At 40.2% G+C, this 19,482-nt stretch overlaps 1 protein-coding gene across 9 annotated transcripts in view; it reads left to right on the top strand.

Annotated features, from left to right (window-relative positions):
- Window positions 1-19,482, top strand: part of NAV3 (neuron navigator 3) — a 426,597-nt gene that overhangs the window by 386,117 nt on the left and 20,998 nt on the right. For 6 of the 9 annotated variants that reach the window (XM_083463072.1, XM_083463071.1, XM_083463073.1 and 3 more), the window contains 8 exons: window positions 5,083-5,166; window positions 7,077-7,188; window positions 9,169-9,290; window positions 9,837-9,857; window positions 11,016-11,188; window positions 12,553-12,618; window positions 14,436-14,589; window positions 19,125-19,299. In XM_083463072.1, coding sequence (XP_083319198.1) covers window positions 5,083-5,166; window positions 7,077-7,188; window positions 9,169-9,290; window positions 9,837-9,857; window positions 11,016-11,188; window positions 12,553-12,618; window positions 14,436-14,589; window positions 19,125-19,299 — 907 coding nt within the window. The remainder of the gene's footprint in view (window positions 1-5,082; window positions 5,167-7,076; window positions 7,189-9,168; window positions 9,291-9,836; window positions 9,858-11,015; window positions 11,189-12,552; window positions 12,619-14,435; window positions 14,590-19,124; window positions 19,300-19,482) is intronic. The other 3 variants (XM_083463076.1, XM_083463069.1, XM_083463070.1) reach the window with 2 other exon arrangements.

The following is a 19,482-nucleotide window of genomic DNA, read 5'->3' as shown; positions in this document are numbered from 1 at the left end:
TGCAAGTAGATAAATAGGTATCGCTTTATAGAGGGAAGGTAAACAGCGTTTCCGTGTGCTGCGCTGGTGCTGGCTCGCCAGAGCAGCTTCGTCACGCTGGCCACGTGACCCGGAAGTGTCTGCGGACAGCGCTGGCTCCCAGCCTCTTAAGTGAGATGAGCGCACAACCCTAGAGTCGGACACGACTGGCCTGTATGGGCAGGGGTACCTTATCCTTGCCCAGGAGGCTTCACTCATGGATAGGATGGACCTGCTATTAATTTAAATTTAAATGAACACATTCATTTCCCTTAAAATAAATCTTAAAAAATAAGGCATGAGCTGTCAAAAATCTGAAGACCTCCCCCACATATACTGTTACTCAAGGAAAAATGGACCATTGTTCCATTTTTTCAAAAAATAAAATAAAATCAATAGTGCAAGACAAGAACCCAATTTAAATTTTTGAAGTGTGTGTGTGTATGTGTGTGTGTGTGTGTGTGACAGTTGCCTAGCAATAAGCATTTCAACCATGATATTCATAATGCAGCAAAAGTGCTTTCTCTGTTGGAATGCAATTGTCGATTTTAATGCTGAATATTAAATTTGATTGGTGCTTTTTAATTTAAAACGTGAATTTTGCATTAATACATAGAATCAGAGAATTAAAGAATTGTAGAGTTGAAAGGAGACTCTGGGGATCATCTAGTCCAATCTTCTGCAATGCAGAAATCTTAACTAAAGCACCTATGACAGATGGCTATTCAACCTCCAAGGAAGGACAGTCCATCACCACCTGAGGGAGTCCATTCCTCTGTCGAACACCTCTTACTGTCAGAAAGTTCTTCCTGATGTTAAGTCGGAATCTCCCTTCTTGTAACTTGCACCCATTGGTTCAAGTCCTATTCTCTGGAGCAGGAGAAAACAAGCTCACTCCATCTACTTTAGATATTTGAAGATAGCTATCATATATCCTCTTAGTCTTCTCTTCTGTAGACTGAACATACCCAACTCCCTCAACTGTTCCTCATAAGCCTTTATTTCCAGACACATGATCATCTTGGTCACTCTGCTTGCACATGTTCCAGCTTGTCAATATCCTTCTTAAACTGTGGTGCCCAGAACTGGACACAGTATTCCAGATGTGGTCTGACCAGGGCAGAATAAAGCGGTACTATTACTTCCCTTGATCTGGACACTATAATTCTGTTGATGCAGCCTATAATAGCATCGGCTTTCTTTGCTGTTGATGCTTGTGGTTTACTAAGACTCCCTAAAGCCTCTTCACATGTACTACTGGCAAGCCAGGTGTCCCCAATCTTATATTCGTGCATCTGGTTCTTCCTGCCTAAGTGCAGAACCTGACATTTGTCCCTTTTGAAATTCATTTTGCTAGTTTGGGCCCAGTTCTCCAATCTGTTAAGGTCATTTTGAATTCTGATTATGTCTTCTGCACCATTAGCTACTCTTCCCAGTTTGGTGTCATCTGCAAATTTGATAAGCATCCTGTCAACTCTTTTGTCCAGGTCGTTTAAAAAGATGTTGAAGTGGGGTCTTCCTGTGCTTATGATGCTGGGTCTGGGAAGGAGGTGATAAGAGTAGCCTTGCTGTCTTGCTGTCACTGGGATCAAGGTGGTTAGAGCAGGCTTCCTCAACCTCGCCCCTCCAGATGTTTTTGGCCTACAACTCCTATGATCCCTAGCTAGCAGGACCAGTGGGCAGGGATGATGGGAGTTGTAATCTCAAAACATCTGGAGGGCCGAGGTTGAGGAAGCTTGGGTTAGAGTGTGCCGGTATGACTTTCTTCTTCCTATTCCTTCCTTCATGGCCTTATAGATTGGAGCCACCAGTAGGGCTATAGAGACGCTAGTATTGTCTTTATATGCCACTTCCTCATCTTTTCTGGAATGTAGCCATACTCCTCAGTTAGTGCCACAACTGAGTTACTTGTAGCATATTCCTCCTGGAAGCATTTGATTGTATTCAGTGAGATTTGTAGACCTTAGATACTGCAAAGTCTGCTTCCATTTATGTGCTTGGCAGAATATATCTGAGTGAAACAAAGGAAGATCTATCATCATTTGGACACAGTTATGTTCGTACTTCAAAGTTATAGCATGTCAGTGCACAGGGAACATGCATTTTATCACAGACTTCTAAAAATCAATATTTTTGACACAGTTATCATTCTGTGAAGATCTGGGCACAGTAGTAAGCCCATCACCTTTATAGTACATTACAGGAAGCTTACTATGGGGGTGGGAGGTGGAGCTGTACACAGAACTCAAGTTACCTGGACAAAACCAACTTCTGGTATAATTTCCCTAGCTTTAAATGTCATATTTATCCGGACAAAACAATATTCTCCTTTGTTTCTGACAAACATTACTGGGGAACTTAAATATAGGAGGAGGAGAATTATTTGAAATGCAGCATAAAGTCAATAAAAACAATATGAACCTAATGTGATGTCTCCCGTACAACCCCCATCATCCCTAACTTTTGGCCATGCTGGTTGAGGCTGATGGGAATTGTAGTCCAAAGTATTTGGGAACTGCATTGGGAAAGGCTGAAATGAACAGATACTGACAAATTTAAAGCTGAGCAAGAGGCAAAACAGCATTAAAGCCAAGGTCCAGAAATCCTGGAACTCATTAAAAAGATTTTCACCTGTTGCTGAAAACAAAACAAAACCTATACCATGCAAATACCCCTGAGAAGAAAGTCCAAAAGAGGTTGGACCTGCCATCGCCACCCACATCACCTCTGATGGCAGAGTAATAGAAAATTATAATACCTAGAACATTCTTGCACGGTTAAGTGGTCCACACAGTACCAGGGCTTGACTGATTCCCAAGTTGTTTAGGGCTTTTAAAGTTAAACGAGCTGGGTGAGCCATGCTAAAAAATGGACTTGAAACTAGGGATATGCATGAGATGTGGAAAAATCCCAAGCTCAACTTGGGGTTGACTCAGAGTAATTTTGGGCTTGTCTGAGATGAAGCAGGATCTGCACAAGGTAGCTCAGTGCTTTGCTGGCCTTTGATGATCTCTCTCTCTCTCTAAAAAAAATTTGCAAACATCTACTAAAAGTAGTAGGTCTTACTTATTGTAAGGAATAGTGCTACGATGGGGTGCTGAGGGAAGGGAGATCAAACATCCAAGTGGGAGAGAGCCAGAGATTGGTGCATACTGGCTTATATTTGGAACCAGTGTAATTATTTCAGAATTGATGAACCATAGTTCTGGTCCCATGTAGTAATCTTGCCACTATACTTTGACGCAACATGGTTTCCAAACAGATTGGCCTCTCCAACAAAGCGGGGAGATCACACAAATAAAGACTTCATATTCCTGGATATGCCTCAAGTGTTTGGTTCACATTATTTTCATGGTATAAAGAGGTGAGGCATCTGATGGCTGTTCCAGTAGGTATTACGGGACCAGGTATATTTCTCTGTTCACAGAATAATCCCCAATTAGGTTTTATTCATTGAAAAGCATTCAGTTTTAATAACATCAGCACAGGAAGTGGATTCAGATGGTCATAATACATAAGACTGCTATCATATAGTTTCCTGCCTAGCATGTTCACTTGCCTTAAGATGACCTTTCCCTTAGCCTCAAAATGCTTGTTAGTTGTCAGTGAAAATAAAATTCTCATGTTATGTTACCTTCTTCTGAGCGGACTTTTTCAACCCGACTCGTGCATATTTAAAGCAAGCAAACAGAAGCATAGCCAGTCTTCTTCCTGCTGTGAGACTATATTAATATTTCACACTATGATTGTTTTCTGTATCTGAGGGGGTTTTCGTACTTCTTGTGCTATCAAATTCAACACCCCACCACCACTTTAAAATGCTTTATTAGTTTGGAAAGTGCATACAAAATATATTTAGCCAGTAACCAAACATAAAAATAGACACATGTATCTCTTCTGCACACAAGTATTGGTTCTTTTAAACTGGCTTACTGAATAAAGCAAAAGGGGTGGGGGAAGTCTTCTGAATGCACATTTTAGAGGAAGGACAAAATGGAAAAGCAACAGCAGAGGATGCATTTTGAATGGGATTAGTTTTATCTGGCAATAAAGTTACTGTTGTTGTAATTATTGAATACACACTTAAGGCAGAACCATGACAATCCAATCCCTCTCTCCCCCACCCCAAAATTTACTGGGCCTTGTGGATTGTAAAAATGCACTGAGGGGTTTCATCACTTTTTTCAGCAGGTAACCCTTTAAAGCGTTTCATGTGAGTGTTTCATGCTGGCCGCTGTGCACTCCTGGCAGTTTCTATTTTCATGTTTTCCTCTCTCTCTTTAAACTTTTTGCTGTGCCTGGGGTGGCAAAAGTTGAATTTTGTGGCTGCTGCTGCTGGTGGTACTCCCAACTGCTGACTGCCATTATTCTTCCCCAGAAGGCCCTTGAATAAAGATATAACAATGTTCTGAGGATGATTTGTAGAGCAAAGTGCAGGTTCGTGAACTTCAGAATGCTTGAAAGATGGTTTTAAAAGATTCCAGAAAGCATGGGTGCTGCCCTACTCTCAATAGGACGGGAGGCAGATTTTCCAAGAAATTCACTCGACAAATCTTTCCAACAGTTTTGGGTGCTCCTTTAGGCACCCAAAAACCATTTCTAGCAGAAACTAGAAACACTGAACTTTTGCAGACCTCTAGTTTGGAGTAGGGCACAATCAAGTACAGTGCTGCCATATTTAAGGGTTGTTATTCTATAGCAAGTCCAGGTGAAACATGTTCTTGTTAAAGAATGCCCAAATAATTGTCCTGGGCAAAGCATCACAACTGTACAATTGATCTAGTACTGCCCCAAAGCCACAGAATTCTACAAAGAAACTGGAATTGACACTGTGTACTACGGACAGCTGGGAGTAGTGTCTGCCTCGTCCAGATAGGAAAGTGCAAGGAGGTTGGAGAACGATTAGGAATTTAAATAGAGGTAACTTTTGATGGTGATGGTCATGTAGGGTTGTGTGTTTTTTTTAAGCAGAAGTACATTCAAGCATATTGTATAGATTTTGTATAGTGCATTTGAAACCTATTGACATTTGACTGACTCCCCACCACCCCATCTTCTTCACAGGCCCATCTCGTAGCAGCTTTTGAAAAGAGCTTAGGAAATATGACGGGCCGGCTGCAAAGCCTAACAATGACAGCTGAACAAAAGGTATGTTAGAAACAGCAGATGCTTTAATGTGGAAAACCGTTCTTGGTTTATATTAAAGTTTGTATTGAAGGCTGAATGAAAAGACAGCTGTAAGAATAAACAGGCAGGTGCATCAATTTTATGTTTTTATGACTATCGATGCTTCGTGAAAGTGCAATAAGAATAACATTGCGCACCATCAGATTTAGCCAAGCTATATCAGAGGGCAGTGTGATGATAAAATCTTTCATTTCCAGATTTTAATTAAAACATTTGTGACTCTGAATTTAATCTGTATTGAAAGATTAAGCAACAAAAGATGGTCATAAACCAAGTGGAGTGCTTGTTCCAGTCTGCCAGCATTGTCAAAACGCTAAATATTAGACAGAAGAGATATTACAAAGATAGAAAAACAAGCCAATAGCAAGTGTTATCTTGGAGCAGCTGGGGCTGGATTTGGTTTTGACTTTGCTTGTTTTGCAATGCTTTTAAGTCAGGGTTGGGAAACTGGATCTGGCTGATGGACCAAGTCCTCATCTCCATAGGCCCTCCTGTCTGTCAGTCATTTGCTGTCACAATGAAATCTGATGATCCATTTTAGCCCATGAGGTTGGAAAACAAACTATGAGGGCAAAAATAAAATTAAATGTGTGGACAGTGCTTTCCTAATGCTGAATATGATTTCATACCATTTGGACAGAAACATCAAAGCTACAGGTTGCAGAAAAGAATTGGCAGGATCCTCCATTGAAAAGTGCAGAAGGATGAATGTATGCTGCTCAAATTGATGGTTTAATGATGGGTAGAATGTTTATGTGTATGAAATTATATTCTTTTTTCTTAATTTATTATTTTAATGATGTATTTATTTAGTCCTGGGACCATTTGTTGAGGAGCAGGTTATTAATACTGTAAACAAAATGACTGGAAAATGAAATGAAGGCAAAGGCAAAATAACTTTTCCTTGCACACCTCTTGTTTCCAATTAAGACATGTGCGAGGATCAAGTTCATTAGCTTCTCTTGTGCTGTGGCTACATACTCAATTTGGCTGCTCCTGTAGGGATAGGTTATTTCAGGCTTGTAGGATCTATTTTGTCTGCTAGTAGATCCCTAGGGTCCGTCAAGTAGGACCAGCTGGGGAGAAAAGTGGCTGGGGAAAAAGCCAGGAGCAAAGCAGTAGCTTGGTAGTAATACCAAGATGGTGGTGGTAATACCAGTTACTTCCTATAAATTGTACATTGGGATAACCCATGTATATACAAGTGCAGATCTACACCAAAGTTACTACAGACCAGGGATCTACCACAAATCCATCTTCTGCCTAAGGGCACACAAGTGAACCACTGTAATAATAATAATTTCTCAAAAGGAATTTCTTCCAGTTTGATCTTTTCATCTTCTATAAAGCTTCGGGCTTCCTTTCTCAAAGAGATTATAGCACTGGCACTGACTTCAATAAGCTTTCCTAGACATTTGAGCATATAAGCTTTTCTTTTTCTTCTTCCATGTTGCTGCTAAGGTCAAATTCCTTCAGTAGCTTTAATCCTCATTATATAAAATGAGAACTAGAAACAGAAATGTTAAATGCAGTTTAAATTAAAACTGTGCATTACACTTGTTAAAACCATCCGCTGCCAAGTGAAAAGATGAGTTATATTGCTTCATTTCATAAGAAATCGAATACATTTTAATAGATGTTTGTATATTTTTTCTTCAAAATTCTTGGTATGCAGTATTTTATAGAGATAAATAGCTTCTAACCTGATGGTTCTGACATACTGTATTAGCTGAGTTGAAAAGCATACATGATGCCTAGTTTTCACCTGAATTTCACCCAAATTACAATGCAAAAGTGCATTTTGACCCCAGTGGGGGGTGGAAACCATAGTTACTCTGATACTTTTGTGACTTTTTCTACTGTTCCCAAAGGAATCGGAACTTATAGAACTACGAGAAACCATTGAAATGCTGAAAGCCCAGAACTCAGCTGCGCAGGCTGCTATTCAAGGAGCTTTGAATGGCCCAGACCACACTCATAAAGGTATGGATTGCTGCTGTTTTTTCACTGGGAACTCATTTTTGTCCCAAAGAAGTGCTAAGCTACTGGCTTTCTGCTGTTCGGAAGAATAGCCTCTCTCTCAAGTTTTGATCTAGTTGTATTTGTGGTGTTTCCACTAGTGCTGTGTGCCAAATCCTGTCCTCCAGTTTCTTGAAACATTTCTTCCTCTGCAAAGCAATATTCCATTTTTCTCCCTCTTTCCCAGAGTACTTTAGAATTCATTCTTTGGTTGGTGCAGAGTTGAGCTTACTCTATTACTGCAAGGTGGCCATGGGTGGTGTGTGTTTATTTCTTTCCATTCAACTTCTATCCAGCACTCTGAAGTCTGCCTGGTTGCCTGCCCTTGCTAATCTGAAAAGACCTCAGGGGAGTCCACTAAGCTTTGAAGCATGGTAGCCTGAGAGTCTGGCTACCAAGTACTTAAGATTGGTACACCTATCTCTTTAATAATAAAAAATACTGCACTTAAAAGGAATGAACAGCTATCAGACGCAAAGTAGGCAGCCTCCCCACCTTCCCATACTTACAGGAAAGCCCAGCTGCTGAGGATGTCATGGGGTTTTCAGGAAACCTGGGCACCCAGGAAGGCTGCAGAGTGCAGATCACTGGAGAGACGATTGGTACAGTGAAATAAAGGACACTCACAGCAGCCCCCCTTGGCCACCTTGAAAGTAAGGTAAGCTCAAAAAAATAAATAAATCCCACTGTTGAAAACTGCACTGAAAATTCCCCTCCCCTTTTACAGTTTTCTTATGCAGTTTCTTTTGTTATTATTTGACGGAGAATGGCTGAAAAACATGTAGGATAAATTTTCAGCCACAACAATACAAACACAAAATGTAGGCTAATAGTTATTAGAGAATTTTCAGGACAGAACTAGTTTCCACAGCTGGAAAACTTCCATGTGTCATTTATACACCACAGAATTATCTGACTTCTCTTGAGGAATTAGTCACTGTCTAAGGCTTGATAACCCCTTTAATGCTGTTCTGCATGTGCACCTTGTGCATAGCAGCGGGAAAAAGTTCCAGCCAAAATGAATTAGTTTTAAGTCATACACTCATTGAGTGAAGGTGTGTGGCCCACTCCCGCTGAGCGCCGGCTCGGTTTTTTCCCTTTTAGCCTGCAGGCGCTGAATTCTGCAGGGCGCCAGAAAGCTAAAGAGGGAAAAACCGAGCCAACACTCGGCGGTAGTGGCGCATGCACCCTCGCTCGCTCGGTGTGCTTGCCTGCCCAGTGGGTTGAGGTGCAGGCGCCCCTCCTGCTAGCCATCTTCGAGCCAGGCATCAGGCACCGCGGATCTCCATGGGGGTGGCTCCCCCAGCTGGCTCAACACACTTGCCTGCCTTTGCCATGCCGCACTCAAGCCTCCGCCTGCCGTGGCCACCATGGAACAAAGCAGCTAGCTGAGCCAGGAGGCACCGCGGCCACCCTCCACCTCTTCCCCACCAGAGGAGCTGCCCTCCAGCCGCTGCCACCTCCTCTAGCCCCACAAAGCTGGGCTCATTGCTGGCAGCACCCAGGCTTCCTCCACCGCTGCTGGTGTTCCTTCCCTAAAAAAAGGTCAACAACTCTGGGGAAAGGGGGAGGGGACACCAGAGGGATCTTTGCGCCATGACGCAAGACGGCCCTGCCCGCTATCTAGTTGTCCAGGGTACTTTGCTTCTTCTCATGCTGGTTGTTTCCACTGCACATGAAGAAAGACACTGGCTAGGGAGATGGTGGAGACCAGATAGGTGGCTTTCTGCACTGAGAATGAGTGTGCCACCAGAAAAAAAGATTTTCCACAGTCACTTCTACAAGTAACAGTTTATTTGCGTTTCCCTTTGGAATCCTATTCAGCTTCCACCAGAGCGCTCAGTTTAAGTGGAATTTGGCATTCCATGACATTATTAAACTCTAGAAAAGGGGGGGTCCCTTGGGAAGTAAGGCACTTCCATATTTGTTTTATTATTATTATAGATCTGCGAATAAGGCGGCAACATTCCTCTGAAAGTGTTTCCAGCATCAACAGTGGCACCAGCCATTCAAGCATGGGCAGTGGTAATGATGCTGATTCAAAGAAAAAGAAAAAGAAAAACTGGGTAAGCGCTCTAGAGATTTAAATGTATTGAATAGACTTTTATATGGCTTCCTTCTTCATAGATAACACAACGGTGCATATAAATAACCCTTATAGTGGTGCCCTTCTGTATAATTACCTGTTGATAATGCTGTGGCTAGATAAATATGGATTTGTTTGCACCTAGTGAGGTATGAGCATTGGCAAACAAAATATATTCATATCGATGTGTAAGCATATGAAAGCTTAGAGAGATAGATAGATAGATAGATAGATAGATAGATAGATAGATAGATATAGTTTTCTCACTCATTCTATAAAATAGGTCAACTGTCTGGAATGCTTTAGAAAGAAAGCCAATGGAAATGTTTTAAAGATGGATAAATATAAAGTCTTTGATTTGAGAAGAACATACACCTATCACAAGGGCTTCAGATTTTAGTGAAATAATGGAGAATTTACTTTTGTTGTTTAAAATATGTTTATTACGCAGGTAATATTTTAAAAATACTGATTCCAACTTCATTCCCTTGATTTGTAATTGCACACTCTTTCATGTTTCTGCAAGGTGAACTCTAGAGGAAGTGAGGTGAATATAAATCCCTGGAAAATTTGGCATGCATCTCAAAGAACTCTATCTTGGCATGATTGCTATTCATTTTGGCAGTAGGCTTTTGTACCCTTCTAAAACAAATTATTCTTTATGTCTCCTTAGTTTTTTCTCTATTCATTTTACCTCCAACTTTGAAATCTAGAAAGGGGGAGTGTCGCCAAAATCCATTTCTTTCTTATTAGAACTCATAAAGTAGAATGAATATAAATTATGGTAACTCAATCAGTACTTACACTCCCTGCTCTTGAACTAATATTCATAGAACAAAGTGATTATGTGCTCCAATGTTTAGTAGAAGAAACATTTGGGTAATCAAAGCAACTATTTGGGAGAGGGGGGAACACACTTTCCCCCTCTGTATTAATAAGTTGTGTATTCGTGAGACGCTTTTGACAACTCGAAAATAACTGCATAGTGCTCATTGCATCCATAACGTTTGCCATCTCTACTCCTGAAATAAATGGCTCTTTGGCTATTCTGTCCCTTTCAATAATGGATAAAAAAACTTCTAGAGCAAAATAAAATAAAAGCAGTGCTTATGCATATGAACTTGCTTCTTTAAAACAGAACTGCAGCAAATACCTCCTCTTTCCCCAACCCTTTCAGCTTCTTGTCAGCAAAAAGGCAAGCATCATATAACAGCTTAAAATATGCTTATTTCTGATCCATGCTACTGTAGAAATAATAGGGTCAAACTTCTAAAGGAAAAAAACCAACAATTTTGAATAAATGATGCGCAAAATCACATTGATTGGAATGTCTTCTGAAAGTCAATAATTTTTAAACAATGTGGCTATTTAAGACCAGTCACCTTAATGGGAATGTCAGAGGAATGGGATTTCCACAGGAGGTGTAGGGTTTTAAATGAGCATCTGTTTAGCTGTACCACTTGATCCTGTACCTTTTCCATAGCGTTCAATGTTTGCGCTGTGCTCACTTGATTTTTAAAAAAGCACTCTATTGTGTTCTTAAAGATACTGTGTTGCACATGTTAATACCCTGCTTAATCTATACACTTAACCACAGGCAGTGGCTAGATTAGCATCTGCAAACTAACTTTTCAACAAAACGTAAAGTGAACCAAATGACCAGAGATAATCCAAATAAATCTTAATTTTCTTTCTTCTTTCCTAGCTAAGAAGTTCATTCAAACAGGCCTTTGGGAAGAAGAAGTCCACAAAGCCTCCTTCCTCACATTCTGATATAGAAGAAGTCACAGATTCATCTCTTCCATCCTCACCCAAGTTACCCCACAGTTCCGGAGATTGTGGGTCTACATCAATAAAGCCATCCCAATCGGCATCCGCGTATGTTTTCCCTCTTTCTTAGAGAACAGCCATTTGTTAAAGAAGCAATCTTCAAAATAGTGATTGGTATTTCAGAAATACTGCCTCTCAACTTTCAATTCTGTACTTCCATTAATTGTTGCCTCTCAACCACTCTCTCGGTTAAGACCTTAATTTGCTGTTTAGAAAATTATCCCTTGAAAAATGTTATTTATCATCCTGTGCGTAGCTGTATTCAAACTTCACAGAGTGGAACTCTTGCTTCCATTGCTTTTCCACTTCATGCTACCTTGAAAAAAGCATTGATCTTGCATTCCTTTCCTTTCCATGTTTTCTTGGTGAGGGGAGACATACCTGGCTCATGACTGTTCCCTGCCGTTTTCCTTTCCTGCCCCCAAGGCACCTCTGATATATATATATATATATATATATATATATATATATATATATATATATATATAAAAAACACAATGTCAGCTGAAAGACTGTTGAATGCATCTTTGTAAGCTTTTGTGACAGAGCCCGTTTCATCCAATGCATAAAGTGTCCTTGGATGTTATACATGCATACAAACAAATAAATTGTATATATGAACACACACAAACATAAAAAGAGGAGAGGTCAAGGGCACAACAATTCAAGAGAAGATGTGTCACATTACTGTACAAAATACACGAGGAAACAAGCTCAAGGCAACAGGGTAGAAGATGAAATCAGAGAGAATGTCTTCCAGTCCAAACAATTAATGAACTAGCAAAACAAGAAGACCCGTGTCAAAAAATACTTAAGCACTTCCTGTAGTGAGCCAGCTAATTCTTTATCAAGTTTCATTGTTACCACCACAGAATGCACATGCCTATTCTTGTTAGATGCTTGCGATTCCAATTAGGTAAGGTTTTGATAGTCAAGTTATATTCTAAAGGCACAGCCAATAGTGCTTGCTGCTTGCAGGGTGTTCTATGGCTTGGGCAGTCAAAATATAATATATTCTCAAAAATATTATTGCATCTAAACATCTGCTTTCCTAAATGATGTGTCTGGTTTTGCCTCTTAGTCCTCAAGTTAAGCATCTTAAAATGAGACTGGAGCGCACTGTCAATCTTTTTATTTGCAGTCTGCCTATGCATTTGGCTTGATAGTACTTGGGAGAAATTAAATCTATGTACCGCAAGCTTTGGCATATTTTGCTTCTTTGATTTATCATTCCATTCACACCTTCCACACACACACACACAAAATCATTGTATTTTCATTCTGCTGTGTAGTGTGCTCCTTTTGTTTTGGTTTTTTTAGTTTGTTTCTTCCTTGGACCTGATCTCATTTTCTAAACCATTTCCTTTACTTTCTGTCACTTGCATCTGTCTGTCTATTGCGTGTATATGCAGGTCATCCCAAATCTGGGCTCCAAAGAAAAGGCAAAACGGTCACGTGATCTACAAACATAGATCCCGGTAAACTGGCATGTGGGGCTTGGAATTACATGTCTAAGAACTAGACTGAAGTGGCCCATTTGCCCTATCAATAGGCATTTGTAGTCATTCCATGAAAAATATAAAACATTATAGCACTATCATACTGGATGTACACTAACATATAATAGTGTATGAGTGGGTGGGGGGCCTGTAGCCCGCATCAGTTCTAGCATGGCTAGAGGACACGAATGATTGTTTGGTGGAGGGCCATAGGATGCACATCCTTGATATCTAATATGTGGTACTGAAAAAGTTGAGCAGTGTAGATGTATATTGTTCTAGCTTAGCACAGCTGTCACCCCAAGGACATGTTTCTATATGTTCATGTATGAAAAAAATGGCATATTTAAAAACTGAATTATCTTAATATGTCTCTCACATGGTTTCAGAAAAGGGGGCATGATCAAGATTCACATTTTGCTACATGCTTTTTTTTTTCATTTGCTTGTGGAAAACTTTGCAATGTATGGAAGAGAATAGGGAGCCTCTTTGCCACTGAGCTACTGGATTGTGATTATATCCTCTTTCATAGCAAAAGAAAATAGCATCAAGGCAGAGTAGAGTAATGAACGTCACTTTAAAAAAAATGTATCAATCTGTCTCCACAAATAAGTTGTTTTGCCTTTGCAGTTAGTCAGGAAAAAATATTTATATTGATAATATCATCTGTTCTGCACCTTAGTACATATTTCTCTCAAATGTGGAAATTGTAAGGGAATGTGACACTGCAGTTGACTATACAGCCATGTGGAAACCATTGCTCCTGCAATGATCTGGGACAAGCAATGAGCATCTCTGGTTTCTCTCTTTGCTGATGGAGAGCCCGTATGATGGGACTGTTCCATATGAGGAGTTCCCTCTTTGTGGCTTTCACTATGTGGAATCACTGCCAAAGAGAAGCATTTCTCAGTAGTCTTCACAAGACTGTTTCCTATTTTCCAGCAGCTGCGTGAAGACTGCTGAGAAACTCTTCCCTTAGGGGAAGTGATTACTTGCATTTTTGAAATACTGATCATAGATCAAATTCCATAGCATTTGTTACACCAGCCATCACCTTAAATATAATAATATAGGGCTAGCCAATATGGTGCTGTCCAATTGTTGTTACTATAATAACTCCCATCATTCCTTATCTTTAGCCCTGTTGTCTGGGGCTAATATGGAGGGTCTGGAGGGTGCCATGTTTGCCAACCTTGCCATAATATATCAGTAGAAATGGTTCCCATATTCAGCTAGAAGTCAGGAGTTGAGTAGTCAAGTAACAGCTACCAGATGTGGAATAATCAAGACAATAACAATGTGTGGGTAAAGCAGTCCTATACTTTTGCATTATACTTTACAGATAACATTGCAAAGCTAAACTAACTTCATTTCAGCTCCAATACTTTAATTTTAATCACTGCTATTTTGGAAGATAGTTAACAATTGCATTGCTTTCATGGAACGTTAAATAAAGCTGCTACTGTTTTGGCAAATAAAAAACAGCCCTTTTCTACTTTGGGAGGAGTGAAATAGTCATGCATAATAATTACACCTTGTACAAAAAGAAAATGTTAGAACTACTTAGGAAAGCTATAAAAGCAAGCTTATAATTTTATCTGGACATTTTTTCCCCCTTTTCATGTTATTAAATTGAACCCATTCATGTAGTTTTGATGAAATTCTCCGTCCTGCTCCTAGAGAGCTACCAGCAGCAACCCCTTTTCTGTTCTTTGATACAGAATAATAGCACGTTGCCTTCAGAAGCGAACGTTCCTTTAATCTTCTGCCTCTCTACCTTTTCCAATTCTTTTTAGGATCTGCGAATGCACAGAGGCAGAGGCTGAAATAATTCTGCAGCTGAAAAATGAGCTCAGGGAAAAAGAGCTCAAGTTAACAGACATCCGTCTTGAGGCCCTCAGCTCAGCACACCATCTTGACCAGATTCGAGAAGCCATGAACCGCATGCAGGTCGGCATTACTCACAAAAGCCATTTCCTCAAATCCCCGCTGCAGTCATCATGGGCTGAACAGAGGCATGGAATGGGATCAATAGAAATAATGTAGCTGAGATTTTAGTAGGATTGAAAAATAATGTAATAAGTAACCGAATTAGACCGTTAGATTTATGCCTCTCTCTAAAAGGTACTATTTTGCTTAGTGTCCCTGTCTCAGTTATTGGCAGTGATCCCCTATAATTGTCTTTTCCACTGCAAAATGCTAGTAAGAGATAACCTACTCAGAAAAGAATCTGAGAGGCTTCTGTAGCTTTAGAAGAGTGCTTGCTGCTTCAGTAAGAATTACATCAAATTTTCAGGGCAGCTGAAGGTCTTCATTTGCCCCTTAATTCCACGGTCCTACCATTTCCCATTTTGCTATTTTACTTTATAACATTTTTTTTCTAGTGGTCAAGCTTCCAAGCTCGTAAACTGAGTCACAAAGTCTAGGGCATGGGTAGGCAAATTAAGGCCTGGGGACGGTCCAGGAATCAGCGTGTTTTTACATGAATAGAATGTGTCCTTTTATTTAAAATGCATCTCTGGGTTATTTGTTGGGCATAGGAATTCGTTCATTCCCCCCCCCCCGAACAAAAAAATATATAATCGCCCCCCCCCCCGCAAGATCTGAGGGACAGTGGACCAGCCCCCTGCTTAAAATGTTTGCTGACCCCTGGTCTAGGAGATGCAAATGGTCATCCCCTACAGGGGTTGAGAAAATGAACTAGCTGCTACACTGTTTTCCCAACATTTTCCCCAGCGGAGTCATGCAAGGAAATTAAGACCCAATTCCTGACACTAGAAAAATATTTCTTTGAACTCAGCAGAGCTTGTAAGTAATTACATGTAGGCACCCAGTCCCTGAGTATTAAAATCAAATAGGCAGCTTTGTTTTACTTGAAGATGTTGGTTCCTATTAATGTTATGATTCTGAAAAAGAAACTTCAATCTTTTTATTGCTTCACCTATCATGCATTTTAGAGCATTTGCTGTGATTGCAGCAATATGGTTAAAGTGTCAAATTAAAGCACCCCGTACAAAGTTCTGCTGAAAAATTAGTGTAACTCAGGAGTGGATAATTGGTTGCCTTCAAGACTATAGTTCCCATCAACCCAAACAGCTTGACCAGGAATGATGGGAGTTGTAGTTTAGCAACATCTGGAAGGCTATAGATTGGTCACTGCTGATTTATCCCAATGAAAGGATAAAAAACAAACCAGTTGATTGGTGAGCTAAGCTGTTGTGACGCTGCAGAACTGTAGGTTTCTGGCTGTTGTGTTTTGAAATGAGTACGTGCAAGTTGTAAAAATGGTCACGTGAAACATATTAGGAGCCTCAACGGGAGGAAAGGACACAATGCTGATTAGAATGCTAACGCCTAAGAGGAGGGTCAGACTGATCCATTTGTAACTTACAGCACAGGTGACAGGAAGGGCTTGATAGCAGTAAAACAAGCAAGAGACTAATTTGGCTGGTAAACAGAAACCAGAAGCAGCAACTACTATGGCTTGAAGATAGAGGTCCGTTATATTTTACACATACCAAGTTTATATTTGTTAATAATATTATTAGGTGTGATTGGCATACTGCATCTTCTGCTTTCCACATCGTGAAACTACCTCCTGAATACTTGGATTAATTTGGTAGATTTTCCCTATAATATTTGGAACAGTTGCATTGTGTTTGTAAAGGACACACTGTTTCAAAGTGTCGTTTGTCCAGCCAAGCAGATAAGGGGTGCCAAAATGTCTGAGTGAATGGGAGGCAAGCTAGATATGACTTTAAAAGTGCCTTTGCATTTAATGTGCAGGTTTTAAAAATGCAAATAACCTCAATTTGGTGTGGGTGGGTGTTTTAATACTGGACTAGAGTAGGCAGGAATGGGGAATTTAACTCTTTCCTCCTCTGTTGCTGTTGTCTTCTCTTTTGCATTAAGAAGACATCCCCATGGTCACCAGTGGTTTTCTTTATTGTGTTACATATTTAACTGTGTTTTGTTTTGCTTTGTTTTATTCTGTGAGCCACTTTGAAAGGGCTGTGGCTTGCAAGGTGGATTAAAAATCTACGTATAATAAAACTGGGGCGTTTTAACTGGCACCATGGCCTGATTCTTTATCTTAAACATTTTTCCAACCTGCCACTATAATGTAAGGACACATTTAGTGTTTGGCTTGCAACCCCAACAGAACTGAGCAGTTCTGTTCAAATCAAAAAGACAGCAAGCTATGGGTCATATAATAAGCAATGGCATATAAACCAGGAAGGCGAAGCAGAGGTGTTCTGGGCCTTCACAAATAGCAGCAAAGATTCTAATACCAGGCGAAGCAAAACTGTCAGAAACAGTTTCAGCATCTTCCTTTGAAATGCTGCCAAGGGACACATGGTATGTTTTTCAAAGCTACATCAACAATAAGATAATGCAATGTTGCTATAGAACAGGGTTGAGTTTTAATAACTTTGGAGGGGAGTGATCACTTAGGAATCTAGGAAGTTGCCTAGCACACAGGATATGTTTATTTGTGTATGTGTGTATGTATAATCCCAAACACACAGGCACACAGCACCCTTCCTAAACTGATAAATATACATTAGCTGGGGGTGGGGTTATCATCCAGTGCCGTGTCCACTTTCTTCTCTGCTGCTGCTATCAAAATTGAGAGAATCTTAGAGGACCACTAAACTGGACCTTACTTTATGGATTTCTTCCATTTCCCAAAAACTATTGCAAGGAGTTGTGCAATTTTGTAGCAAATTTAACAGTCACCATAGCAATCTGGTGCTTGGCAGTGCTGCAATTCTCCAACTGCTTAATTATCTTCTTGCTTAATTGACCCTTTAATTTTGCTTAGCTGTCATTTGCAGTCCTCCACATCCTATTTTTACTTCCTCTTAACTTTGAAAATGTTAATGCAGGATTTTTGTAAAAGGCTAGAGCATCAGCATACAGCTTAATCGGAAATTTGCACTTCCTTGTTTTTAGTTTGGTCTGAGGAATTCACAACTACCTGTGTTTCTGAAATATACTTGGAGTAGAGTGGATTTCATGCTCTTTATTCAGCTCAGAGTGGCGAGGAGGAATGAAAGTTTCCCCAAAATATCTGCTTTATATACATTATTTACACAATGGGCTGCATGTGATTGGCTAATTCCGGGATTCTCCTGTAGGACAATCAGGTTGTGGATTCACTTCCACCTGGAGCTGGATTGGGTGGCTCCTGTAGACCAATCATACTGCTGCATTGTTCTAGGACCAATCAGACTGCTGCATTCTGAATCCTATTGTTCTAGGACCAATCAGACTGCTGCATTTTGGATCCTATTCAACTCAGTACATAACAGTTTCCATGCTATTGTTGTACATTTGGTAATCACTCAACACTGCATAAGATTCAACTAGGCATGTGACATTCCTTAGGCATCTTGGCTCTTTTATTACTGACTGTGAAACATCCCCAATCACAAGAAAAGCCAAATGTATACTGCAATTCTCCTCTTTAAAGATGTTTTCCATGCCCGGACAATGGATCTGGCCCTCCTGTTCCCTGCCATGTGATTAACGGCATGAGTGAATGCCTGAAAAGGGCTTATTTGTGTTTTGATCCAGAGATACTTGTCCATTACTGTACAGTGGTACCTTGGGTTAAGAACTTAATTCGTTCTGAAGGTCCATTCTTAACCTGAAACTGTTCTTAACCTGAAGCACCACTTTAGCTAATGGGGCCTCCTGCTGCCACCGCGTGATTTCTGTTCTCATCCTGAGGTAAAGTTCTTAACCTGAGGTAGTATTTCTGGGTTAGCAGAGTCTGTAACCTGTAGGGTCTGTAACCCAAGGTACCACTGTATTGTGAAATTGCCCATGTAGTAGTAGGAGTAGAATTCTAAAACATACATCATAGAGATCTAGAAATGGTTAATTTCAATGTTCCAGTGTGTGTGTGGTGGCAAAATATGATATGTCATGATTTTAAATGAGCATGTATGAATCAACACTTATCTCCCGGCGTGCAGAAAGCTGACGAAGCATTTGTCTGCAATATGCTGAACTTGATTTTGTGCCATTGTAGCAGTATTCTGGCCAGCCATGCTACACTGCTGATGCTGGTCTTACATTTACTGCAGTACTAATAGACTCTGATAGCTAGGAGACCTTTGGAATATAGGTACAGTGCAAATGTGAAGTACATGTGCATATGTGTTCATTTAATGCTTTGTCAGCTTTCTGCCACCTAGATGCAGCCTAACTTGAGTTTTCGGGATCTGATTTTATCTTGTCTATTTGCCATGGAATTAGAGAGGTAAAATTTTATAGGGCACGCAACAGTTTCGTGGCATGTTCCAAAGATGAGAACAACTTAAAGTTCCAGTGGATGTACCATACCATAGAAAATGCTGTATTGCCGATAAGTAGTTTTCTAGCTAACAAATTATGCATATCCATAATGCACCCAGCGGTATTAAATGCCTGGTTCCTCACCTTAAAATGTTGATTTCTTGTGTTTTAAATGCTAGAATGAGATTGAGATATTGAAAGCAGAAAATGATCGCTTGAAGGCAGAGACTGGAAACACTGCAAAGCCAGGCCGGCCATGCTCAGAGTCCTCAAGCAGCACATCATCCTCCTCTTCACGACAATCTTTAGGTCTCTCTCTGAATAACTTGAACATCACTGATTCAGTGACATCAGGTAATACATGTTGTTATTGTTTTAATTTGCCCTACCAGATCATTTCAAGTGCCCTACCAGATCGTTTTGCTTGCATGTGCACATGCAGTTCTTGTCAAACTGTAGAGAAATCTAGTTAATCCTAAATTTTGAAAGCTGTTCACTATTTGTTTGTTTGTTTTATTAAATTTGTACACCACCCTT

This window comes from Podarcis liolepis, assembly GCF_965112155.1.
Source record: "Podarcis liolepis genome assembly, chromosome: 10".
Lineage (NCBI taxonomy): Eukaryota > Metazoa > Chordata > Lepidosauria > Squamata > Lacertidae > Podarcis > Podarcis liolepis.
This window is presented reverse-complemented; position numbering and strand designations above follow the sequence as displayed.